Consider the following 27,952-nt stretch of genomic DNA (forward strand, 5'->3'; position numbering starts at 1 on the left):
ATTCACTTTGGTGGCAAAAACAGGAAGGCACATTATTATCTGGATGGTAGACACAAAATGCTGGAGTAACTCAACAGCTCAGGCAGCATTTCTGGATGGAAGGAATGGGTGACGTTTTGGGTCGAGACCCTTCTTCAGACTGATGTCAGGGGAGGGGGTGGGACAAAGATAGAATGTAGTTGGAGACAGTAAGGCTGGTCGGAGAACTGGGAAGGAGGAGGGGATGGAGAGCGAGGGAAAGCAAGGGCTATCTGAAGTTAGAGAACTCAATGTTCATACCGCTGCGGTGTAAGCAAAATATGAGTTGCTGTTCCTCCAATTTGTGCTGGGCCTCACTCTGACAATGGAGGAGGCCCAGGACAGAAAGGTCAGATTGGGAATGAGAGGGGAAGTTGAAGTGCTGAGCTACCAGGAGATCAGGACTGAGCGGAGGTGTTCAGCGAAACGATCGCCGAGCCTGTGTTTGATTTTGCCGATGTAGAGAAGTTGACACCGGGAACAGCAGATACAGTAGATGAGATTGGAAGAGGTGCAAGTGAACCTCTGCCTCACCTGGAAAGACTGATTGGGTCCTTGAAAGGAGTCGAAAGGGGAGGTAAAGGGACAGGTGTTGCATCTCCTGCGGTCGTAGGGAAAAGTACCTGGGGAGGGGGTGGTTTGGGTGGGAAGGGACAAGTTGACCAGGGAGTTTTGGAGGGAACGGTCTCTGCGGAAAGCAGAAAGGGGTGGAGATGGGAAGATGTGGCCAGTAGTGGGATCCCGATGCAGATGGCAAAAATGTTGGAGGATTATATGCTGTATGTATATTATCTGAATGGTGTCAGATTAGGAAAAGGGGAGGTGCAACGAGACCTGGGTGTGCTTGCACATCAGTCACTGCAAGTAAGCATTCAGGTACAGCAGGCAGTGAATAAAGCTAATGGCATGTTTGCCTTCATTGGGAGAGGATTTGTGTTTAGGAGCAAGGAGATCCTACTGCAGTTATACAAGGCTCTGGTGAGACCGCATCTGGGGTATTACATGCAATTTTAGTCTCCTAATTTAAGGACATTATTACTATTGAGGGAGCGCAGCGTAGGTTCACCAGGTTAATTCCCAGGATCTGTTTCTGCTGTATGTCCCTATGACTATTATTCTAAGTGTGTATGCTGACACATACTGTACATACATACAAATTCACAGCATCTCTTTAGCTGCAAAGGAGCTGCTAGATTTGACTCATGTTTTAGAAGAGTTTCTGTGACAGAAAAAAAATCCCAACATGTCTGTTTTGTTGATGTAATTCAGCACTTTTGCATCTTTTCCTGCGATGAAAATATGAAATACTAGAGGGCATAGTTTCAAGATGAGAGGGGGAAAGCTTAAAGGAGATTTGTCAGGCAAGTTTTATTCCACAGAGAATAGTAGGCGCCTGGAAGACACTGCCGGAGTTGATGGTGGAAGCAGATACGAAAGCAACATTTAAGAGGTATTTAGGCAAGTACATGACAGGCAGCTGAAAAGAGATATATAGAGTTTAAATTGGCACCATGATTGGCACAGATGTAGTGGGCTGCAGAGCCTGTCTCTCTGCTGTACTGGTGTGTCTAAATTGAGAAGGTCCAGATGGTTGTGAGGTGCCAACTTAATTTTAGTTTAGTTTTAGTTTAATTTAACGATAAGGTGCAGAAACAGGCCACTCGGCCCACCGAGTCCACACCGACCAGCGATCCCCGCACATTAACCCGATCCTACACACACTAGGGGCAATTTTACATTCACACCAAGCCAATTAACCTACAGACCTGCACGTCTTTGGAGTGTGGGAGAAAACCGAAGATCTTGAAGAAAACCCATGCAGGTCATGGGGAGAAGGTACAAACTCCGTGCAGACAGCACCCGTGGTCGGGATCGAACCCGGGTCTCTGGTGCTTTAAGGCAGCAACTCTACCGCTGTGCCACTGTGCTGCCCTCTAATTATGCATGTTGTGATGCTAAATTGGTTTAAAAGCATTATAGAATATTCATTTCTAAATGTTTCAATTAATTATAATAACACCCATAAAAAGGTAATATCCCTGAATGTATAGTACATATGATTTTCAAGGTGCAAATATTTATGGCTGTTCTTATGGGGGGAAATATTGAATAATGTTCCATAGATGTTGAAGCCTACCTAATACATTGGCACATTTATAAACATTAACCTGGTAAAAAGGTTCTAAATGACAGTTCTACCATTTAGAATGGAATAATTGCTTTGAACATTAATTGATATTGCTCTGCCTTTGATTAAACTTCCCCTTTGTTTCTCTTTGTCAGGTCACCTCAGGATGAGATCCATCAATGAAAACTTTTATTGTTTGCTCTTTCTTGTGATTTTCGGTAGGAAGTTCTTCCTATACTTTACTAAAAAAGTAAAAGCGCGTGTTTGTTCAGATGAAAGCTGGCAGTTATAGTGCCGTTTAGTTTGGTTTGGCGATACATAGCGGAAACAGTCCCTTCAGCCCACTGAGTCCGCAATGACCAACGATCCACATTAACACTATCCTACACAAACTCAGGACAATTTCCACTTATACCAAGTCAGTTAACCTACAAACCTGTACGTCTTCGGAGTGTGGGAGGAAACAGAAGATCTCAGATAAAACCTACGCAGTCACAGGGAGAACGTACAAACTCCATACAGACAGCACCCATAATCGGGATCAAACCCGGGTCTCTGACACTGCATGCGCTGTAATGCCCCTGTCCCACTTAGGAAACCTGAATGGAAACCTCTGGAGACTTTGCGCCCCACCCAAGGTTTCCGTGCGGTTCCAGGAGGTTTTTTGTCAGTCTCCCTGCCTGCTTCCACTACCTGCAACCTCCGGCAACCACCTGTAACCTCCGGAAACCGCACGGAAACCTTGGGTGGGGCGCAAAGTCTCCAGAGGTTTCCGTTCAGGTTTCCTAAGTGGGACAGAGGCTTTTAAGGCAGCAACTCTTCCGCTGCCCATGGCCATGTACAGAAATAAATAATTGTCTCACTTTGTCCTATGTTTTAGACTTGGCAAAGTGACTTGGGCGTACTGGTGCAGGATTCCCAAAAAGTTAATCTGTTGACAAGTTTGCAGGAAATCCTTGATGAAGTCAATAGCAGGACAGACAAAGGAGAATCAGTAGATGTTGTATACCTAGACTTTCAGAAAGCTTTTGATAATGTGCCACACAGGAGGCTGTTAAGGAAGTTGAGAGCCCATAGTATCAAAGGGCAGACACTAGCATGGAAAGCAGGTTGGCTGGATTGGAGAAGCCAAGGAGTGGCAATAAAGGTTTTTTTTTCTGGTTGGCTGCCAGTGACTGGCAGAGTTCCGTAGGGCTCGGTGCTGGGGCCGCTGCTCTTCACGTTGTATATTAATGATTTGGATGAGGGGATTAAAGGATTTGTGGCCACGTTTGCGGATGATACAAAAATAGGTTGATGGGGTGGTAATGTAGCAAAAACAGAAACCTTGCAGAAGGATTTTTATAGGTAGGGAGAGTGGGCAGAGAAGTGGCAGATGGAATACAGTGTAGCAAAGTGTGGAGTCACGCATGTTGGTAGGAATAAAGGCATAAACTATTTTCTAAATGGGGAGAAAATCCAGAAATTGGAGGTGCTGATGCACGATTCACAAAAAGTTAATCTGCAAGTCGAATCGGTAGTAAAGAAAGCAATCGCAATGCTAGCATTTATTTTGAGAGGACTTGTATACAAATACAGGGATGTAATGCTGAGGCTCTATGAGGTGCTGGTCAGCCCACATTTGGAATAGTGTGAGCAATTTTGAGCACCATATCAAGAACCATAGTCAGCACCATATCAATCTGGGTACCATATCAATCAAGAACGCATATCGCTCTGTTCCCCGTGCGGGTCTGGGTCTCTCTGATCATTGTCTAGTTCACCTTATTCCGACCTACAGGCAAAGACTAAAAGCTGCTAAGCCTGTGGTCAGAACAACGAAAAAGTGGACAAGCGAGGGCTTTGAGAACCTACAATCCTGCTTTGACTGCACGGATTGGAATGTGTTCAGGGCAGCAACTACAGGCCTCGATGAGTAGACAGACACTGTAACATCATATGTCAGCTTTTGTGAGGACAGTTGCATTCCCACTAGGACCCGGACCTGGTTCAACAACGACAAGCCCTGGTTTACAGCAGAACTCAGACACCTCCGACAGTCTAAAGAGGAAGCCTTTAATGTCAAAGTTGCCACAGCCAGACATAAAAACAGCTTTTTTTTCACGAGTAGTAGCTCTACTCAATAACCAAAAATCTGTAGCTTCCTTTTGCTCTGGTATTTTATTTAATGCACATGTTTAATCAATAATGTTTTATTGTTAATGTTTAAAGTTTTATGCATCATTCCTGACTGTCACTGTATGGCATGTTGTCACTTGTGGGCAGAGCACCAAGGCAAATTCCTTGTATGTGAATACTTGGCCAATAAACTTATTCATTCATTCATATCTGAGGAAGGATGTGCTGGCTCTGGCGAGGGTCCAGAGGAGGTTGACAAGAATTATCCCTGGAATGAGTAGGTTAATATATGATGAGCTTACTGGGCCTGTACACACTGGAGTTTAGAAGAATGAGAGGGAACCTCATTAAAACATACCGAATAGTGAAAGGCTTGTATAGAGTGGATGTAGAGAGGATGGCTCCACTAGTGGGAGAGTCCAGGACTAGATGTCAGAATTAAAGGACTTTCTTTTAGGAAGGAGATGAGGAGGAATTTCTTTAGTCAGAGGGTGGTGAATCTGTGGAATTCTTTGCCACAAACGGCGGTGGAGGCCACGTCAGTGGATATATTTATGACTGAGATTGATAGATTCTTGATTAGTGCAGATGTCAGAAGTTATGGGGAGAAGGCAAGAGAATGGGGTTAGGAGGGAGAGATAGATCAGCCATGATTGAATGGCGGAGCAGACTTTAAGGGCCGAATGGCCTAATTCCATTCTCATCACTTATGATCGTATGACCTTATGATCCAGTGTGATCACATTGCATGTACCTCAAACAGTTACATTTTAGATTTTTGACGTTATAAAAAACATGCCACAGTTCAAAGAAAACATTTCATAGAGCAGTAACCTGATGATTTCATGCTACGTAATATTATTCTATTTTTCTAATATTATGATATTATTCCAAATAAAATGGAAGCACTTGAATTCACTGGCACTGAGGTGCATCCAGTAGCATTGCTGCCTCAAAGTTTCAGCTTCCAAACTGCATGACTCTGTTGCACTGGAAACTAAACTGAGGCTGAAAGTGCTTTTAATTTAGCATCATCGACAGGAAAGGGTACAGAGTAGGAAAGCTGAAAAGGGTACAGAGACGATTTACGAGGATGTTGCCAAGACTGGAGGTTCTGAGTTATATGGAGAGGTTGAGTAGGCTGGGACTATTCCTTGGAGCTCAGGAGGATGAGTGGTGATCTTATTGAGGTGTATAAGATTATGAGAGGAATGGAATGGATAGATGTTCAGAGTCTCTTGCATTGAGCAGGTGAATCGAGGACCAGAGGACATAGGTTTACGGTGAAGGGAGAAAGAATAGGAATCAACAAAGGGTGGTGGGTGTATGCAACAAGCTGCCAGCGGAGGTAGTTGAGGCCGGGACTATCCCAACATTTAAGAAACAGTGTAGCTGGGACATGTTGGCCGGTGTGGGCAAGTTTCCACACTGTATCACTCTACGCCTGTGCGACTAATCTTTGTTCATTCCTTGGATAGGTTGCACAGGTTCATTCAAGGGACAGGGCAGTCTGTCCAGTGTACACGGGCAATCCAGTGTGCCAAGCCTTGAGGCTACAAGGAGTGACCTAATAACGAGTCCAGTTATGAGCCTGGGGGTCAGAGTGCTCACAAGGCTGCCAGATTTCCCTTTGTAGCGGCACCAAACATGGTGAACAAACAGTTGCTTTATTCAAACATTACATGGTTGATGTACATGCAAGTTTGGTCCTCTAACATACTGAGTCGTTGCTGCTGAGCAAAGGTGTTGACTCGACCTTAAGTCACCTGTCGACTCCTGATCTCAAGGTGCGATCTGCTTACGTAGCGTGACCCTTGACATCACGTGACAGCCCTCATAACCACTAATGAGGGTTCGCCCGTAAGTGGCCTGACCATCATTCTCCAGTAACTTGCCTACCACAGACATTTGGCTCATTGGTCTACAGTTCCCAGGTTTTTGCTTACCACCCTTCTTCAGTAGGGGCACAACATTAGCCACCCTCCAGTCTTCCAGCAGCTCCACTGAATCTAATGATGATTCATGTATCTCACCTAGGGTGCCTGTAATTTTTTTCTCTAGCTACCCACAGTGACCTTGGATATATCTGATCAGGCCCGGGAGATTTATCCACCTTCATACGCCCTAATATGTTCAGTACCTCCTCGAGTGTAATAATGACCTTCCTCAAGACACTTCCATTCTCTGTGCCAAGTTCCCCAGCCTTTGCATCTTTCTCCACAGTAAACACCAAGGAGGAATATTCATTGAGGATCTTGTCCACCTCCTTCTGCTCTGCACAGAGATGATTGCTTTGGTTTCTAATGGTTCCCCATTCTCTCCCTAGTCACCCTCTTGCCCTGAATATACATAACATCTCTTTGGATTTCCCTTAATATTATCAGCCAGAGCTATCTCCTGCTTCCATTATGCCCTCCTTATTTCCTTCTTAAGTATGCTTCTCAGTTTCCCTGGATACACTAAATCCCAGCTGCCTATACCTGTCACATGTTACCTTCTTTTTGCTGACCTGAGCCACGATCTCTCTTGTCATCCCAGCTTCCTTACTCCCACCTGCTTTGCCCTTCACTCTAACAGGAACAGGCAAGCCCTGAACTCTTTCACAGCACTTTTAAAAACATCCCATTTACCAGACATTCCTTTGCCAGCAAACAACCCACTCCTATCAACTTGAGCAAATTCCTGTCTAATACCATCAAAGTTGGTCTTGCCCCAATTCAGAATTTTAACTCATCGGTCCACCCTGTTATTATCCATAACTATCCTAAAACTAATATAATAGTGATCGCTTGTCCACTTAGTTTGTCCACCAACAACTCAGTCATTGACCCTTCCCAATTTCCTAAGATCAGATGTGTAGGGAAGAACTGCAGATGCTGGTTTACACCGAAGATAGACACAAATGCTGCCGTAACTTAGCAGGACTGGCAACATCTCTGAATAGAAGGAATGGGTGTTGCTTCGGGTCGAGACCATACTTCAGACTGTCTCGGTTTCAAACATTACCTTTCCATATCTCTGTGTCTCCCTCTCCCTTGACTCAAAGTCTGAAGAAGGGTCTTGGCCCCAAACGTCACCCATTAGTTATATCCAGAGATGCTGCTTGTCCCGCTGAGTTACTCCAGCATTTTGTGCCTATCTTCCTAACATCAGATTCAGTTTTGCCCTCTCCGTGCAGGGTTCTCTACATATTGCCTGAGGAAACATTCCTGATATTTCACAAATTCAACCCCGTCCAAGATTAGTTGTGTTCAATTACATCGGAACTAAACCCTTCCATTGATTTCTTTTTAAGGGGCCCAAGGAAATGGCTTACAACAGTTTATGGCTGACAAGGAAACAATCGTGAAGATATTGTCTTCAGGAAAGTGTAAGTCGCGTTTATCTCACTTAAACCTTAAATACTTAATTTTGCATCATGCTAAAACTAAATCTACAAATTATGTGAAAAATGCACCCTGACCGAATAATTTAGTGAATGTACTCAGAATGGTTCTGTTGCATCTCATTCATGAATATCAGCATAACTTGTGAGAACATTTCAGAACAGTTGTAGAAGCCATCTAAAGGGCCTGTCCCACTGTACGAAGTAATTCAAGAGTTCTCCCGAGTTTCCCCCTGATTCGAACTCAGAGAATGTCCGTAGCGGGTCCGTAGGAGTTCGTGGATGCCTCGTAGCGGCTCGTACAATTAGAAAGTAACAATTTTTTTTATCACGAGAATTATTTTATTCATGGACATTTTTCACAGTGTTGAAAAACGTCACGAGTTTACCGGATTTCCCGAGTACCTACCGTTACTCGTACGAGCCGCTACAAGACATCCACAAACTCTTACGGACCCGCTAAAGACATTCTCCGAGTTTGATTCAGGGGAAAACTCTTGAATTACCTCGTACAGTGGGACAGGCCCTTAAGTCAATATCAAGCAATTTAAGGTTTTAAATATCTTAACATGTGTATTTTTGTTTTATCTTATCTTTATCATATCATATCATTGTTTTATCATATAGTAACATGTATTTTTGTTTGTTTTAATCATTTACACAATCTTAGAAATACAACTGCTACTGTACTATGATTAGACACAAAATGCTAGAGTAACTCAGCGGGACAGGAAGCATCACCGGAGAGAAAGAATGGGTGATGTTTCGGTTCGAGACCCTAGTCAGAAGGAAGGGAAATGAGAGACAGTGATGTAGAGAGATATAGAACAAATTAGTGAAAAATTTGACTAGATATCTCGACCCGAGAGGTCTGGTTAAAGGTCTCGACCTGAAACGTCTCCCATTCCTTCTCTCCAAAGATGCTGCCTGTCCCGCTGAGTTACTCCAACATTTTGTGTCTATTATACTACAGTAGTAGTTGTATCTTTAAGATTGTGTAAATGATTAAAACAAACATTCTCTTACGCTAGTTTAGTGCGTGTACAGATGGAGTGAAGCTGTCTCTGTTCAGAGCATATTGTACACCACTCTATACTGCACACCTGTGGTCAAACTACAGAAAGGCAAGCTTACAGAGACTTAAAGTAGGTTATAATGATGCCATGAGAATATAACTTAAGAGACCCTGATGGTGTAGTGTAAGTGAAATGTTTGTGGCTGCAGGAGTCAATACTTTACAAACTGTCTTAAGAAATCTTACGTGTAAATTTATATGCCAGATTAATGACTCTGAAAATGAAATCATCTTGGCCTTATCAAACATAAGGTTTAGCACTACACACTACAACTTGGTATTGAGATTGGTATTGTCTCGTTGTAGGACACTGATTTTTTTAATTCTTGATCTTAAACCATGTATTGTGCTTTTGTATGTAATTTATTGTGCCTTTGCATGCAATTTATTCTATATAATGTCGTTATTTATCTGGACCTTGAGTCTGTAATAAAAAGTAAGTAAGTAAGTAAGTAAGTAAAAGTAAGTAAGTAAGTAAGTAAGTAAGTAAGTAAGTAAGTAAGTAAGTAAGCAAGTAAGTAAGTAAGTAAGTAAGTCAGTAAGCAAGTACGTAAGTAAGTAAGTAAGTAAGTAAGTAAGTAAGAGTAAGTTAAGTAAGTAAGTAAAAGTACAGCACATGCACCAATTGGTACAGTATTTGAGTTACCATACAGCCATACAAATAAAAGGAACACAACACACGATAGAGTTTAACATGAACATCCCCACACAGCGGAATCAATGTTTCCCACTGTGAGGGAAGGCAATAAAGTTCAGTCATCTTCCTCTTTGTTCACCCGTGGTCGGGGCCTTTGAGCCTCCGCAGTCGCCGCTACGAACGGCCCGATGTTCAGGCCCTCTCGCCGGGATGATCGGAACTCCGGCGTCGGAATGGAAGAACACACTCAACGGCTTGGAGTTTCCAAATCGGCCGCTTCCTACCGGAGATGGAGGCTCCCGAAGTCCACAGGCTGAGCTGGGCCGAAATTCTGGTGACCCTCAGCAAAGTATCCCAGCAATGATAAAGTCAATGCCGCCGCAGCTAGAAGCTCCGTAAACCACAGCTCCACGGTGTTATAGTCAGCAGGCCCAACACTCCAGAGCTTGAACACAGGCGATCCCTGGTAAGGCATCGCCCCGCTCCGCGATGGAATTCACCGCCACTGCTGGAGCTCTGGCCGGTCACCGGCAGGAAAGGCCGCGCCAATCTAGTTGGTAGGCCATGAGGGGGGGATGGGGGTGGGGGGGTACTGGAACGAAGATGCGACTTGGAGAAAAAGACGGATCTCCGTTCAGGTAAATGACTGGGAAACGGTTTCCCCTTTTTCCCCCCCCCCCCACCCCCACCGTATAAAAAAGACTTAGAAACTTTTTTATAATCATACTTTTTGACATACTAAAAATAACAAAAAAAGGTGAAAGGACGAACAGCTGCTGGCGAGGCTGTCATACTCAATGGTGCCACCCGATGGACCCGATATGTTAAGACATGAAACCAACATCTGCAATTCATCCCTACACATTTAAAAGAGACTAGACTAAGTGGCGCCCATTGGGTCCCATATTCACACAGGAGGGCTGGTCCCCGAACACAATTTTCCACCTCTTCACCAATTCCAATATTGGAGGCCAGTGGGGGGGGCTTCCTGGAGTGCTAGTATGGGCGTTGTGGGCCGAATAAACTGGTTTCCAGAGGGCTAGTATTGAGATTGTGGGCTGAATGGATTCTTGGACTGGCAGCTCAGTCACTCAGGGTTGGTGGGCTGGCAGCTCAGTCACTCAGGCCTGGTGGGTTGGCAGCTCAGTCACTCAGGCCTGGTGGGCTGGCAGCTCAGTCACTCAGGGCTGGTGGGCTGACAGCTCCGAAACTGCCAGAAATTCTGCCCAATACAGGTGAGAGAGAACAGGGAGAGGGTGGAGAATCAATTTTGGACATTTTTCATCTTTTTCTGCAGATGACAGCAATGGAGGAAAGTCTATCCTTGCCTGGGTCTCATAGGGAACCTATGAAGGGAGGGAGAAAAATACTGGGGTGAGGTTTAAGATTTGCAGGAGGAATACTTACTGATGGGCCGAAGGGACTCCTACTGGGCTAGTACAGGCGTGATGGGCCTGTAAAAAAATATCTGAATGAAATCTCAGTGAAAGGCACTTTTTCTGGACTTTTCCTGGACTTTTCCTGGCCTGGCATGGGCCTTTGTGGCCCAAAATTGGCATTTTGGGCTAATATGGGTCTTTTGGGCAAAAGGGGCCAAACATTTCATTTCATTACATTTCCATTTCAATTTCAAGCATGGGGCAGGCCAAACAACTAATTTCATTTTCATTTCCATTTCCATTGCAGTTTCAAGCACAGGGCAGTTTCAAGCACAGGGCAGGCCAAACAGCTAATTGCATTTTCATTTCATTTCATTTCCATTGCAGTTTCAAGCACAGGGCAGGCCAAACAGCTCATTGCATTTTCATTTCATTTCAATTTCCATTGCAGTTTCAAGCACAGGGCAGGCCAAACAGCTCATTGCATTTTCATTTCATTTCCATTGCCAGACAGGAAGTGGTCAAGATGAGACTTTTTGTTATATAGATGTGTGGGATAAGTTTTTTAACACAGAGATTGATGATGGAGGCAGGTAAAATAATAGCATTGGAGGTTTTTAGATAGGCGCAAGGAAGTGCTGGGAATTACTAGAGTTGCAGAATGTGAGAAAGGCAGGTTACTGCAGGCATATGAGATTAGTTTAGCTTGGCATCATGTTCGGCACTGTCATTGTGGGCTGAAGGGCCTGTTCCTATGCTGTACTTTTCTATGTTCTACTTTCATGGGGGCATGGGGTCAGGATTCATTGGAGGTGGTCTGGGAGGGGAGGATGCTCTTCAAATTGCAGAGCATCCTGTAAATACAGCTCACCCCCTCCATGACACACTGGTCAACCTGAGAAGCACCTTCAGCAACAGGCTGGTTCTGTCAAGATGCAGTACAGAACACCACAGGAGATCCTTTTTCCCTATCAAACTGTACAACTCCTCCCCCTTGTGTCGTGGGGTAGACTGAGACTGACCCCCCCCCCCCCCCCCCCCCAGCCCACTCCAATCTTTGCACATCCCCAATCCTGGACTTTCTACTCATCATTTCTATTCCATGTTTCATCAATCTTGTTGTGTTTTATCACAGTTGGTAGACCAATTTTCTTCCTGGGATAAATAAAGTTATTTCGTATCATATCGTATCATATTGTCTTGAATTCTGTTGCTCTACATTGCAGCAACTGCGGAAATTGACATGACTTTGATATCTTTATCAAAATTCAGTCAATTCACAAAACCCATGACCATGGATTGTGAAAATTGCTCTTTCACATATGCTTATAAGAAATGATTCCCTTTACAATCTGGACACAGCATCAACATTTTGGTTTGAAAAATGACATTCAGTTATATAATTGCAATGTAATAGCAAACCTCCCAACTATCTGTCCCATTGGAATTGCTGCTATTGGACTAGAATTGCCAAATAATAATTGTAAGAAGAACAAAGGGTTTTCAAGAGTTTAATTGCTTAATTGTCATATTTAGTTTAGAAAGACAGAATGGAAGCAGGCCCTTCGGTCCATCGAGTCCATGCCAACCATTGATCACCCATTCACGCTAGTTCTATGTTGTCGCACTTTCTCATCCACCCCCTACACACTAGGGGGCAACTTACAGAAGCCAATTAACTTATAAACCCACTATGTACCGAAACCAGAACAATGAAATACTTACTTGCAGCAACATAACAGGTCGGTAAACACAGTTCTCATAGAATGGAAAATAAATGAAAAAAGGTTTGCAGCAGGAATGAAGAGATTTTCTTCAAGCTGAACATTCAAGCTGGTGCTTTCTTCTCAATTTTATGCAGTTTTGTTCACTTTTGTTGAGAGCAGGTAAATAAAATACTTGAGGCTATTTCCGCCCATCATCCATAATATGGCAGATGAAAGTGCTGCAGACCTAACAACTTAGTTTTACAGTTCTCTTCATAGCATGGTAAACCATTAATGGATCATCAATCAAGCAGCTTTTACGTTGATTAGATATGTTCTATCGTGAACATGTATAATCCATTGTGGCACGGTGGCACAGCGGTCGAGTTGCTGCCTTACAGCGCTAGAATGCCTTATCGACTACAGGTGCTGTTTGTATGGAGTGTGTACGTTCTCCTCGTGATCTGCATGGGTTTTCTCTTGGATTTCTGGTTTCCTCCCACAAGACGTACAGGTTTGTAGGTTAATTGGCTTGGTATCAATGTAAATTGTCTCTAGTGTATAGGATAGTGTGTAAATTGTCTCTAGTGTGTAGGATAGTGTTAGTGTGCAGGGATCGTTGGTCAGCGCAGACTCAGTGGGTCGAAGGGCTTGTTTCCATGCTGTATCTCTAAACTAAACCAAAATTAAATTTAACTAAACTAAATTGTGTCAATGTTGCAAGAGGACAAAGAGATTTGGACTTAGTCTTGGACTTAATGGAGGCCCCGACCACGGGTGAACATTGGGGAACATTAGAGGAAAAGACTGACTTTGGTGCCTTCCCTTACAGTGGGAAAATTTGATTCTGCAGTGCGGGGATGTTTTATGTTTAACTCTATCGTGTGTTGTGTTCTTTATTTTTATTGTATGGCTGTATGATTATCACATTTCACTGTGCCAACTGGCACATGTGACAAAGAAATGTATCTTGTATCTTGTATCTTGTAGTCAAAATCCTACAGCATAAAAACAGATCCTTTGGACAAACTTGTCCATGCCGCACAAGATGAGCAATCTAAGCTAGTCTCATTTGCTTGCATTTAGCCCACATTCCTCTGAAACTTTCCTGTCCATTTAACTATCCAAATGTCTTTTAAATCTTGCTATTATACCTTCCTCAATTACTTTTGTCTGGCAGCTCGTTCCATATACCCACCACTGTGTTAATGTTGGCCCTCAGGATCTTTCCCCTTTCACCTAATCTTATGTGCTCGAGCTCTTGATTCTCCTACCCTGGCTAAAAGACTCTGCATTCACCATTTCTGTTCCCCTCAGGAATTTATACACCTCTGTAAGATCATCCCGCAGCCTCTTGCGCTCAAAGGGATGCAGTTCAAGTCCAAGCAACATCCTTGTAGATCTTCTCTGCATTCCTTTCAGCTTTACTTTATTTAAAGGTAAAGCTAAATAAACCTTACCTTTATTCCTTCCTTCCCCACCTCAATGAGTTCCGCGCCTGCCACGATGTGGAGCTCTTCTTCCGTCCCCTCCGCATCAATGCGTTTTTCCATTGGATGGAGTCCTCACCATCATCAGTGATGACCCCTTCTCCCTTCCCCAATGGACCCCCACCTCTTGGACTCCCCCTCATGGCCATCTACCGGCTTTATTGTTAATTTTAAACTGTTGGCGGGACATCAACTGCCTCAACTTCTCCACTATCCTGTCTCACTCTAACCTCTCCCCCCCCTGAACGTACAGCCATCCACTCACTCTGCAACAACCCAGACTGGGTGATCAAACCTGCCGACGAGGGAGGTGCCGTGGTAGTCTGGCGCGTCGATCTCTACAAGGCTGAGGCCACGCACCAACTCTCAGACACCTCCTCCTACTTAACCTTGGACCATGACCTCACAGACGAGCACCAGGCCATTATCTCTAACACTATCACTGACTTCATCACTTCTGGCTCCCTGCCTTCCCAAACCTCCAATCTCATCGTTCCCCAGCCCCCACGGCCCGATTTTGCCTTCTCCCCAAAATCTACAAACCTGACTGTCCTGGCAGACCCATTGTTTCTGCCAGTTTGTGTCCCACCAAACTTATTCCCACATACCTCGACTGCATCCTGGTTAAATCCCTCCCTACCTATGTTCAAGACACTTCACACGCTCTTCGTCAACTCCATGTTTTCCATGCCTGCATTCCCTCATCTTCACCATGGGTGTCCAGTCACTCTACACCTCCATCCTCCACCAGGAGTGCCTTAAAGCCTTCCGGTTCTTCCTCAACCGCAGAACCAACCAATCCCCGTCTACTGATATGCTCCTCCGCCTAGCGGAGTTGGTCCTTACCCTTAATAACTTTTCATTTGACTCCTCCCATTTCCTCCAAATACAAGGCATAGCTATGGGCCCAATTAATGCCTGCCTCTTTGTAGGGTACGTCGAACAATCCTTGTTCGTGGCGTACCGTGACCCTATCCCGGACCTCTACCTCCGCTACATCGATGACTGCATTGGTGCTACCTCCTGCACCCACACACAACTCACTGACTTCATCCATTTCACCACTAACTTCCATCTGGCACTCAAATACACTTGGACCATTTCCGACATCTCCCTACCATTTCTAGACCTTACTATCTCCACCGCAGGTGACAGACTACTGACCGACATCTACTATAAACCCACTGACTCCCATGGCTATCTGGACTATACTTCTTCCCACCCTGCTTCCTGTAAGGACTCCATCCCCTACTCCCAATTCCTCCGTCTACGCCGCATCTGCACCCATGATGAAGTATTCCAAACCAGGGCATCGGAGAACGGGGGTTCTCCCCCTCTACCATAGATGAGGCTCTCACCAGGGTTTCTTCTATACCCCGTAACTCTGCTTTCACTCCCCATCCTCCCACTCATAACAAGGGCAGAGTCCCCCTTGTCCTCACCTTCCACCCTACCAGCCATCACATACAACAAATAATCCTCTGACATATTTGCCACCTCCAATGAGATCCCACCACTTGCCATATCTCCCCATCTCCTCCCCTGTCTGCTTTCCGCAGAGACCGCTCCCTCTGTAACTCCCTGGTCAATTCATCCCTTCCCACCCAAACCACCCCCTCCCCTGGCACTTTCCCTTGCAAGCGCAGGAAATGCTACACTTGTCGCTTTACCTCCCCCCTTTACTCCATTCAAGGACGCAAGCTGTCTTTCCAGGTATAGCAGAGGTTCATCTGCACCTCCTCCAACCTCATCTATTGCATCCGCTGCTCTAGATGTCAGCTGCTCTACATCCGTGAGACCAAGCGCAGGCTTGGCGATCGCTTTGCCCAACACCTCTGCTCAGTTTGGAACAACCAACCTGATCTCCTGGTGGCTCAGCACTTCAACTGCCCCTCCCATTCTGAATCTGACCTTTCTGTACTGGGCCTCTTCCAGGGCCAGAGTGAGGCCCACTGTAAATTGTAGGAGCAGCACCTCATATTTCGCTTGGGCAGTTTGCACCCCAGCGGTATGAACATTGACTTCTCCAATTTCAGGTTATCCCTGCTTTCTCCTCCCCTTCCCAGCTCACGTTCAGCCCACTATCTCTGCCTCTTCCTTTCTTCACCCCCCTCCCCCACCCCCACACCCACACCAGTCTGAAGAAGGGTCTCGACCCAAAACATCGCCTATTTCCTTCGCTCAATAGATGCTGCCTCACCCACTGAGTTTCTCCAGCATTTTTGTCTACCTTCTATTTACCTACAGCAGGTTGACCAAAACTGAACACAATACTCCAAGTGCAATCTCATCAACATCTTGTACAACTGTCACATAACGTCCCAACTTCTACGTTCATTTCTCTGACTGATGAATGCTAACATGCCAGAGGTCATCTTCACCATCCTATCTATCAGCAGCGTCACTTTCAGGATATTCCACGTACTCCTGGAGCCCTCTGCCCCACAACACTACCCCAGGCTCCTACCATTCCCTGCAATTGAACCGCAGGAAGCTTTTAAGGTGCAGGCATTTCAGGTACAGTTTTAGATGCATTGAGGGACAAAGGTAAAGATATTAAAGGCAGATTTCCCTGAATGACCAGATACAGGGAGAGAGTAAAGTGGAGCAGAATATAAGAGCCTGTGACATATGGTAGGTTATTGATATCAGTGAGAATCAGGTTAAAGGGGAAATAAACAAAGAGTGAACTAGAGAAAAGGCTATCAGCAAATGTAGAAAATATGCCTATAACATTTTTTTAATGTGCATATGCATACGAATAGGAAAGGGGTTAGAAGAGATAGAAAACTTTGTTTTGTTTAAAAGATGAACAATAAATTAAAAAAATGAAATATTGTCTTATAATTCTTAGTAAAATTGCTCAGACAATTTATTTTTAATTTTTTTAGCTTTTCATTAGTTGTTATACTATTCTTTCAAAGTTTCCTTTTATCAGGATCTGTGCAAGCTTTTGCCATTTTAAATGTTTTGACTATTTTTATGTTGCCACTTGATTCTTCAGTCTTCAATGGCTCTCCTTTGGTGAATAGATCATGCTTATACTGTGGAGCAAGGAACTGCAGATGCTGGTTTAAACCAAAGATAGACACAAAATGCTGGAGTAACTCAGCGGGACGGGCAGCATCTCTGGGCAGAAGGAATGGGTGACGTTTCGGGTCAAGATCCTTCTTCAGTCTGAAGTCCCATATTGATAATGCTTTCATTTTTAATGACCAAGTCTAGTACCCACTCTCTCTTTCCTACAAGTTCAATAACCTGGTATATTTGTTTCCAATCCTGACTATATTGCAGATTGATCTAAATATATAGATATTCATTTTCATTTCCACTGAATGAGTTCCATTGATTTTCAGCAATAAATGACCTGGATAATTTTCTCAGGAACAAAGAAACATCTCTGCTATTATGTGAAAATATAATTTTTTCCTGCTCTGCCACCTAGTGGGGAGAAGCATGAGTGGTGGCACTGATTATAACTGGTTGTAAACACAAAAAGCTGAAGTAACTCAATGGGTCAGGCAGCATCTTTGGAGAATCTCAGTCTAACCCACGACAGAAGGGGGAGGAGTTGTACAGTTTGATAGCCACAGGGAAGAAGGATCTCCTGTGGCGTTCTGTCCTGTATCTTGGTGGAACCAATCTGTTGCCGTAGGTACTCCTCAGGTTGACCAGTGTGTCATGGACGTGGTGAGCTGTATTGTCCAGGATGCTCCGCAGTTTGAGGAGATAGATTCTTGATTGGTACGGGTGTCAGGGGTTATGGGGAGAAGGCATGAGAATGGGGTTAGGAGGGAGATACAGATCAGCCATGATTGAATGGTGGAGTAGACTTGATGGGCCGAATTGCCTGATTCTGCTCACTTATGACCTTTAGCTCCCTGAGCTGCTTATAGTTTCCAACATTTTGTGTTTTTTTACATTAGTTTTTATACGTTTTGGATACAATGGTAATACACATATCGGCAGCTCTGATATTTGATCATGGCCATGTTTGTTATACTTAGGTGGCAGAGTAGCCAGTGTTGAATCTCCCCTGGTCTGCATGAATGTACACAGAACCCATTCCTCTGTTAGTTTCCACCATCAGTGACTCAATGATGCAAATACCTTAACTCCAATACGTTTAACTTTAATACTTGGTTAAATGGCATCCATTATCTCTATCCTAAAACATCTTGTGGTTCTAATGACTAAACCGTTCATCTATTGTTTCCCTATGTTAATGGCTGTTCATAGCCGGCACATGTCATGCTTCTCGATTATACATTGATCTCGCTTATTCTAATCTCTCATCCATATCTTAGCAGATAGTGAAAGGCTTGGATAGAGTGGATGTTTCTATTAGTGGGAGAGTCTAGGACCAGAGGTCATAGCCTCAGAATTAAAGGACATTCCTTTAGAAAGGAGATGAGGAAGAATTTCTTCAGTCAGAGGGTGGTGAATCTGTGGAGATCTTTGCCACATAAGGCTGCGGAGGCCAAGTCAATGGATAGGCAGTGATAGATTGATTCTTGATTAGTGCGGGTGTCCGGGATTATGAGGAGAAGGCAGGAGAATGGGGTTAGGAGGGAGAGATGGATCAGCCATGATTGAATGGCGGAATAGACTTGATGGGCCGAATGGCCTAATTCTGCTGTTCAAGAAGGAACTGCAGATGCTGGAAGATCGAAGGTACACAAAACTGCTGGAGAAAGTCAACGGGTGCAGCAGCATCTATGGAGCGAAGGAAATAGGCGACGTTTCGTGCTGAAACCCTTCTTCAGACTGATGGGGGCTGGGGGGGAGAGAAGGAAGGAAAAAGGGAGGAGGAGGAGCTCGAGGGTGGGGGGATGGGAGGAGACAGCTCGAGGGTTAAGGAAGGGGAGGAGACAGCAAGGGCTAGCAAAATTGGGAGAATTCAACGTTCATGCCATTCGGATGTAAACAACCCAGGTGCTGTTGAGGTGCTGGTCCTCCAATTTCCGGTGTTGCCCACTCTGGCAATGGAGGAGACCCAGGACAGAGAGATCGGATTGGGAATGGGAGGGGGAGTTGAAGTGTTGAGCCACCGGGAGTTCATGTAGGTTATTGTGGACTGAGCGGAGGTGCGATCGCCCAACCTCCGCTTAGTCTCCCCGATGTAAATCAGCTGACATCTAGAGCAACGGATGCAGTAGATGAGGTTGGAGGAGATGCAGATGAACCTTTGTCGCACCTGGAACGATTGCTTGGGTCCTTGAATGGAGTCGAGGGGGGACGTGAAGGGACAGGTGTTGCATTTCTTGCGGTTGCAACGGAAAGTGCCCGGGGAGCGTGTGGTACGGGAGGGAAGGGAAGAATTGACAAGGGAGTTGCGGAGGGAGCGGTCTTTGCGGAAGGCAGACATAGGGGGAGATGGGAAGATGTGGCGAGTGGTGGGGTCACGTTGGAGGTGGCGGAAATGGCGGAGGATTATTTGTTGTATTTGCCGGCTGGTGGGGTGAAAGGTGAGGACTAGGGGGGACTCTGCCCTTGTTGCGAGTGCGGGGATGGGGAGAGAGAGCAGTGTTGCGGGGTATGGATGAGACGCTGGTGCGAGCCTCATCTATGGTGGCGGAGGGGAATCCCCGTTCCCTGAAGAACGAGGACATTTCCGATGCCCTGGTGTGGAACGTCTCATCCTGGGAACAGAAGCGGCGTAGGCGGAGGAATTGGGAGTAGGGGATGGAGTCTTTACAGGGGGCAGGGTGGGAAGACGTGTAATCCAGATAGCCATGTGAGTCAGTTGGTTTGTAGTGTATGTCGGTCAGAAGTCTGTCCCCTGCGATGGAGATGGAGGCCTAATTCTGCTATCACTTATGACTTTATGACCATGTGTTTCGGCTTGAGGGTTTGGTGTTTCTCGAGGAGTACATTGGATTCCATTTCCATAGTCATGCTACATTTGCTGCATCTCATTATTGTGAGATATATGAATATGCATGCATTTCTTGATGAGCCTTTGAGTGCATACAGCTTATTCAGTGGTCATTTTCCAAACCACTTATGTCAAGTTGCTCCTTGCTGTCACAATGCTGCTTTTGTTTAGAACATAGAACAGCACATCACAGGAATGGGCCCTTTGGCCCTCAATGTTTGGGCCGAACATGATGCCAAGATAAACTGATCTCATCTGCCTGGGCATGATCCATATCCCTCTGTTCCCTGCACTTCCATGTGCCTATCTGACGGTCCCTTAAACGCCACTATCGTATCTGCCTCCACCGCCACTCCTCGCAGTGCGTTTGAAGCCCCCACCACTCTCTGATAAACTAGCCCCGTACATCTCCTTTAAGCTTTCCTCCTCTCAGCTTATATAGATGCCCTCTAATGTTGGACATTTCCACCCTGGGAGAAAGGCTCTGGCCATCTACTCTGTCTAAGCCTCTCATCATTTTATATACTTCTATTAAGTCTCGCCTCAACCTCTGGCATTCCAGAGGTTATAAAAGAGAGCATTTTTTTATATAGTTGCACCATATAAACACAAAACCGACTATTCTTGTATGTTTAAGAAGGAATGCTGGAAAAATCAATGATAGATAAAAATGCTGGAGAAACTCAGTGGGTGAGGCAGCATCTTTGGTGCGAAGGAATAGGTGACGTTTCAGGTCAAGACACTTCTTCAAACTACTTGTAAGCTACTGTTTTAAAAGGCTTGAAGACTGTTTTTCACATGTCAAAGATTCCTACATTAACCATATAACCTTTTAATATGACTCTCTCCTCCCTAACAGTGAGATTTTGCTGAGAGCTTTATCTCAAACACTTTATGTGACACAACATGCAATGGTAAAATGAATGTGTTCAGTTGTAGTTTAGTTTAGAAATACGGAGACTGGCTCTTCTGCCTACCAAGTCCGCACTGACCAACAATCCCCGCACATTAACACTACCCTACACACACTAGGAACAATTTTGACATTTTATACCAAGCCAATTAACCTACCAACCCCTGCGATTTTGGAGTGTGGGATGAAACCGAAGATCTCGGAGAAAACACACGCAGGTCATTGGGGAGGACGTACAAACTCCGTACAGACAGCACCTGTAGTTGGGGTTGAACCCTGGTTTCTGGCGCTGTAAGGCAGTAGCTCTACCGTTATGCCACCGGGCCACCCTTAAAATGTATTCTTTACACATTGATTTTTGAGCAATCTGTGTGGCCACTTGTAAAAACTGTGTGTGTAGTCAAAAGACTGCTAATTGTGTTTCATTTCTGTTTTTCTCCCCAGTAATTCAGTGTTCTTCCTCTATTGATGTTTTGTTGTTGATGGATGGATCATATAGCATTGGGAAAGGAAGCTTTGAAAGATCAAAACACTTTGCTGCCAAACTGTGTGATATTCTTGACATTAATCCTGACAGAGTAAGTGAAAACGATTATAATAACATTAGATAGAAATTAGGAACATGAAGCTCATTCTAAAATTGAATAGATAATATTTTTGATGTGAAAGTAATATTTGCACTTTTCTAATGGTTTAATTTGCCTGCTCAGACTTAATTATCAAAACTTCCAATACTTTTTCTACACAGTACAGTCAAATTCATAAATATCGACACAAAAAGCCGGAGTAACTCAGTGGGACAGGCAGCATCTCTGGAGAGAAGGAATGGGTGACGTTTCGGGTCGTGTCCCTCCTTCAGTCTCGTCAGGGGAAAGGGAAAAGAGAGATATAGACGGTGCTGCAGAGAGATATAGAACACATGAATGAAAGATATAGATAGATGTCACGACCTGGGATTCAAACTAGCATTAGCAAATTTGCAGATGACACAAAGCTGGGTGGTAGTGTGAACTGTGGGGAGGATGCAATGAGAGTGCAGGGTGACTTGGACAGGTTGGGGGGGTGGGCAGATGCATGGCAGATGATGTTTAATGCGGATAAATGTGAGGTTATCCACTTTGGTAGCAAAAACAGGAAGGCAGATTATCATCTAAATGGTGTCAAGTTGGGGAAGTGCAACAGGATCTGGGGGTCCTTGTACATCAGTCTATGAAAGTAAGCATGCAGGTACAGCAGGCAGTGAAGAAAGCGAATGGCATGTTGCCCTTTATAACAAGAGGAATCGAATATAGGAGCAAAGAGGTCTTTCTGCAGTTGTACAGAGCCCTAGTGAGACCACACCTGGAGTATTGTGTGCAGTTTTGGCCCCCTAATTTGAGGAAGGACATTCTTGCTATTGCGGGAGTGCAGCGTAGGTTTACAAGGTTAATTCCCGGGCTGGTGGGACTGTCATATGCTGAGAGAATAGAGCAGCTGGGCTTGTACACTCTGGAGTTTAGAAGGATGAGAGGGAATCTCATTGAAACACATGATTGTTAAGGGCTTGGACATGCTAGAGGCAGGAAACATGTTCCCAATATTGGGGGATTCCAGAACCAGGGGCCACAGTTTAAGAATAAGGAGTAAGCCATTTAGAACGGAGTCAAGGAAACTCTTTTTCTCACAGAGAGTTGTGAGTTTGTGGAATTCTCTGCCTTGGCGGTGGAGGCGGATTCTCTGGATGCTTTCAAGAGAGAGATAGCGGAGTCAGGGGATAAGGGGAGAAGGCAGGAATGGGGTACTGATTGGGGAAGATCAGCCATGATCACATTGAATGGTGGTGCTGGCTCGAAGGGCCGAATGGCCTACTCCTGCACCTATTGTCTATTTGACCCAAAACATCACCCATTCCTTCTCTCCAGAGATGCTGCCTGTACCGCTGAGTTACTCCAGCATTTTGTGTCTATTTTCAGATTAAAGCAGCATCTGCAGTTCCTTCCTGAACGCAGTCTAGTTCATATTATAGGCCTCAACAATTGAAATCGATTCCAGGGAGAAAGACTCACAGTTTACCTGTAGAATTTCCAGAATATTCCAAATCAGTGATCTGCCAAGCAAGTACATGTACTAGTAACGATTTCAGTAAAATCATTGGCGGCTTTTGTGGCTGTGACAACTGACCGGAGTTTACGATGATGATGATTATTCTTTATTGTCACTTGTACCTAGCTAGGTGCAGTGAGATTCTTTTGTTTTTGCAGACAAAGTACACTAAAGAGTCGCCACAATGGGGCCGACAAAGTGACAAAAAGTATTCCTCCCTACTCTGTCCCCCCAACCCACCCACTGGGACCTTCTTATTTCTTGGCCGAATGACCTGTCCAACTCAGACTGACCCCATCCTCTGCCCGACCTTGAGTCCCCCGACCAGACCTCCCCACATGGACTCTGACCCGACCTCGACCCGAACCGACACGATCCCGGGGCACCAACTCGACTGCCCCACCTCAAGCACTCGCTCCGTGCCAGCCACTCCACCCGTGGTGGGCGAGTCCTCCTCTGTCCTCCGGCCATGGTTTAAGAATCGAGCCTGCTCACCAGGAGTGTCTCTATTCACCAGGAGTGTCTCTCTTCACCAGGAGTGTCTCTCTTCACCAGGAGTGTCTCTATTCACCAGGAGTGTCCCTGTTCACCAGGAGTGTCCCTATTCACCAGGAGTGTCTCTATTCACCAGGAGTGTCTCTATTCACAAGGAGTGTCTCTATTCACCAGGAGTGTCTCTATTCACCAGGAGTGTCTCTCTTCACCAGGAGTGTCTCTCTTCACCAGGAGTGTCTCTATTCACCAGGAGTGTCTCTCTTCACCAGGAGTTCACCAGGAGTGTCCCTGTTCACCAGGAGTGTCCCTGTTCACCAGGAGTGTCTCTACTCACCAGGAGTGTCTCTATTCATTCACCAGGAGTGTCTCTATTCACCAGGAGTGTCTCTATTCACCAGGAGTGTCCAGGGAGTGTCTCTATTCACCAGGAGTGTCTCTATTCACCAGGAGTGTCTCTCTTCACCAGGAGTGTCCCTGTTCACCAGGAGTGTCCCTGTTTCACCAGGAGTGTCCCTGTCCCTGTTCACCAGGAGTGTCCCTGTTCACCAGGAGTGTCCCTGTTCACCAGGAGTGTCCCTGTTCACCAGGAGTGTCCCTGTTCACCAGGAGTGTCCCTGTTCACCAGGAGTGTCCCTGTTCACCAGTAGTGTCCCTGCCCCCTGCTCACCCTTTAAAAAAAAATCTAAATTGTTTACAAAGTGTTTATTCAATTATGCACGTGCAGAGTAGTAACAAAATCAAGAATGCCATTGGCAGTTTACAATCAAACAGTTATCAGGTTAATATCTTGTCAACTTTTTCTACAATACACTCCACCTCCCGCGGCGACCAGCATTCACGGAAGGCCTCCAGAGTCCCCATGGACACCGCGTGCCCCCTCTCCAGGGACACGCTGGCATGGACGTTGGCCCGGATGAGGGGCAGCCCCCTTGCTCACCGGGAGATTGTCTGAAGAAGGGTCTTGACCCGAAACTTCACCCATTCCCTCTCTCCAGAAATGCTGTCTGTCCCGTTGAGTTACTCCAGTATTTTGTGTATATCTTCGGGAGATTTATAGATTTGGCACATTTATAGATTCATGCAGAAATCTTTAAATTTTTGTCAGTGATTCAGCAATCTTCACAACAGATGACAGGTTAACTATGTTTTTTTAATTGGTATATTGGAAGCGGCACAGATCTGATTATCTGAATTTTGACATTCAGTATCATTAATTATCAAAAGACAACATTTGTCTTGAATTTAATTTTTTATTTCTTTTGAGTCAGTTTCTTCTGAAATTTTGTGCATGCTTTCAAAGTTAAATTTTACACAATGCATGCAAAAATCGTGTCATAATGATTACTTCTGTCAATGTTCAAATCTAATTTGGGCCTGCTGTTAAATATATTATTTTCCTTTAAATAGGTTCGCATTGGAGTAATCCAATTCAGTTCAAAACCTGAGGTAGAATTTGGGCTGGAAACTTACCCCACAAGAAAAGAAGCCAAAGATGCCATCAAAAAGATTACTTTCAGGCATGGATGGCCATTGCATGACTCGTGGAGAGTATTAGTTTAAATAAAACAACTGATAGGAGATATATTAGAAGATAAAATGTGGAACAATACAGCACAGGAACAGTGTAGGAAGGAGCTGCAAGTGCTGGTTTACACTGAAGATAGACACAAAATGCTGGAGAAACTCAGCGGAACAGGCAGCATCTCTGGAGAGGAGGAATGGGTGACGTTTCGGGTCGAGTCCCTTCTCCAGCATTTTGTGTCTAACTTCAGCACAGGAATGACTTTGCAACAAACCATGTCTGTGCCGGCCATGATGCCAAATTAATCTGATCCCATCTGACTACTTGTTGCCTGTATCATTCCAATCCCAATCTGTTTAGTTTAGTTTAGTTTATTTTAGAGATACAGCACGGAAACAGGCCCTTTGGCCCACCGGGACCACGCAAACCATATCCCCGCACATCAAACCTTTTTACCAAGTGTGAATCTGTGGAATTCTCTGCCACAAAAGGCAGCGGAGGCTAATTCACTGGATGTTTTCAAGAGAGAGTGAGATTTAGCTCTTAGGGCTAATGGAATCAAGGGATATGGGGAGAAAGCAGGAACAGGGGGTACTGATTTAGGATGACCAGCCATGATCATATTGAATTGCGGTGCTGGCCTAGTGGTCTGCTCCTGTACCTATTGCAGGCCGAATGGCCTACTCCTGCACCTATTTTCTATGTTTCAATGTTTCTATGTGTCTATGTGCCTATTAATCCCTCTCTTCTTGTATTGCCACTTTCAGGGAGCTATGGACTCACACTCTAATGTTCCTCTGTACATAAAGACTCCTAAGGAACTTTCTATGTACAATATACTTCCACCTCTCATTTGACCTCCCAAAGTGCAACAGTATTAATCTTCAACTGTCATTTCTCTGCCCAAGTTTTCAACCGATCTATTCCTGCTGTACCCAATAGTCACGAGTAAAGAGTGTTTAATTGTCATATGTACCAACAACGGAGCAACAGGGCAGCACGGTGGTGTAGTGGTAGAGTTGCTGCCTTGCAGCTCAAACAGCGCCAGAGACCCGGGTTCGATCCAGACTGTTGGCTTGGTAAAATGTAAATTGTCTCTCGTGTGTGCAGGATAGTGTTACTGTGCGGGGATTGCTGGTCATCTTGGTGGGCTGAAGGACCTGTTTCCCCACTGTATCTCTAAACTAAACTAAACTAAACAATGAAATTCCTACTTACAGCAGCTTAGCAGGCCTGTAGACACGGTACATTGATAATACCTAATAAACAGAAAATCAACAAATGAATATCATCAGTGCCAATGCAACAAAAAAGCCAGAAGTCCTTAAAGTAACCAAAGATGTCTATCGATCATTGTTTAGTTAGGACTGTTTTGTAGCGTTCAAGAGCCGGATAGTTGTTAGAAAGAAGTTGTTTGGACCTATATCTTCTTACCAATGGTACGAAATGAGAGCATGTCTGTGGTGGTGTGGGTCTTTAATGAATCTGGCTGCACTTTTGAGTCAGGGCTTTCAATGCTATGCGGGTTTGGTACCCGTGATGGATCAAGTGGTGTCAACCACTTTGTGTAATGTCCTTCCTTCCTGGCATCCTTTCCCCCTCCCACATCTTCACCAATGTTCATATCACCAGCAAATGTCTTAAACAGATCTCAATTGGGTGCAAAATTGGTTTGGAGATAGGGGGTAGAGAATGTTAGTAGAGGGTTGTTTGTCAGAGTGGAGGCTTGAAACCAGCCGTGTGCTGCAGGGATCTGTACTGGGTCTTCTGTTATTTGCCCTCTGTATTAATAATTTGGATGACAATGCAGATAGCACGATTGCCAAGTTTACAGATGGGATCACAATTTGTGGCATGGTGAGAAACCCTCTCTCATGTTACAACTGGGAAAGTGGGCAAAGGAATGGCAGATGGAATTTAATTCAGACACATGTGATGAATATATTTTGTTAAATTTAAACTAGGGTAGGACATATATAGAGTATGGCAAGGCCCTGGAGAGTGCAGAAAACTTGGAGTACAAGTACATGTGGGCAGCATGGTGTCGCAGTGGTAGAGTTGCTGCCTTACAGCGCCAGGGACCCGGGTTCAATCCTGACTATGAGTGCTTGTCTGGAAGGAGATTGTACATTCTCCCTGTGACCTGCGTAGGTTTTCTCTGAGATTTTCAGTTTCCTCCACACTCTAAAGACGTGCAGGTTTGCAGGTTAATTGATTTGCTCATAAATGTAAAATTGTCCTTAGTGTGTGTAGGGTAGTGTTAATGTGCTGGTCGGTGCGGACTCGTTGGGCCGAAGGGCCTATTTCCGTGCCGTATCTTTAAAAACCTTTTAAAAACTAAAAAAACAACATAGTCATTTAGAAGTGGCAACACTGGTAGGATAAGGTGGTGAAGAAAACATGTGGCTTGCTTGCCTTCATAAGCCAAGACACTGAGTACAAAAGTTGGAACGCCATGTTACAGTTGCACACAATGTAGGTGAGGCACCTTTTGGAATATAGTGTGCAGTTCTGGTCCTACACTGCAGGAAAGATGTCATTAAACTAGAGAAATGATTCTCAAGGATTTTGCCTGAATTAAAGGGCCTGAATTTAGTTTAGTTTTAGTTTATAGATACAGCGTGGAAACAGGCTCTTCGGCCACCGAGTCCGTGTCGACCAGCAATCCCCGTACACTAACGCTATACTACACACACTGGGGACAATAAACTAAACTCAACTAAACTTGTGTGACACCATTGCAGTTACAGTGGAAGTAAAGATAGGAAAAATGCAAGGCCTGCAAATGATGTAGGTTTGAATATTGGGCCTACACTAGTTTATGGGTAGACTGTTCCAAAATCCTGATAACAGCAGTGAAGAAACTTACTGTTTAGAAGTATGCGATTTCAAACTCTTGTACATTCTGCTTTTAAAGGGGTTCTGAAGGGTAGACTTTTTCACACAAAGAGTAATTGGTATTTGGATTGTGATGGCAGAAGAGGTGATGGAGGCAGGCACACTATAACATTTAAGAGGCAGCCAGACAGGTAGTTGAATGAACAGGACAATGATGCTGGTGTACCGGCACTCGGTGGTTAAGCTGTGTTATGCAGAACCCTCGTCAGAAGTCGGGACTGTCACGTG

At 44.8% G+C, this 27,952-nt stretch overlaps 1 protein-coding gene across 1 annotated transcript in view; it reads left to right on the forward strand.

Moving 5' to 3' along the window:
• The window catches only part of LOC129697184 (von Willebrand factor A domain-containing protein 2-like), a 57,237-nt gene that overhangs the window by 1,832 nt on the left and 27,453 nt on the right, over positions 1–27,952 (forward strand). The window contains exons 2-5 of the mRNA XM_055635530.1: positions 2,302–2,364; positions 7,560–7,634; positions 21,172–21,305; positions 24,712–24,821. Coding sequence (XP_055491505.1) covers positions 2,313–2,364; positions 7,560–7,634; positions 21,172–21,305; positions 24,712–24,821 — 371 coding nt within the window. The 5' untranslated portion in view covers positions 2,302–2,312. The remainder of the gene's footprint in view (positions 1–2,301; positions 2,365–7,559; positions 7,635–21,171; positions 21,306–24,711; positions 24,822–27,952) is intronic.

Source organism: Leucoraja erinacea, chromosome 1, assembly GCF_028641065.1.
Source record: "Leucoraja erinacea ecotype New England chromosome 1, Leri_hhj_1, whole genome shotgun sequence".
Classification (NCBI taxonomy): Eukaryota; Metazoa; Chordata; class Chondrichthyes; order Rajiformes; family Rajidae; genus Leucoraja; species Leucoraja erinaceus.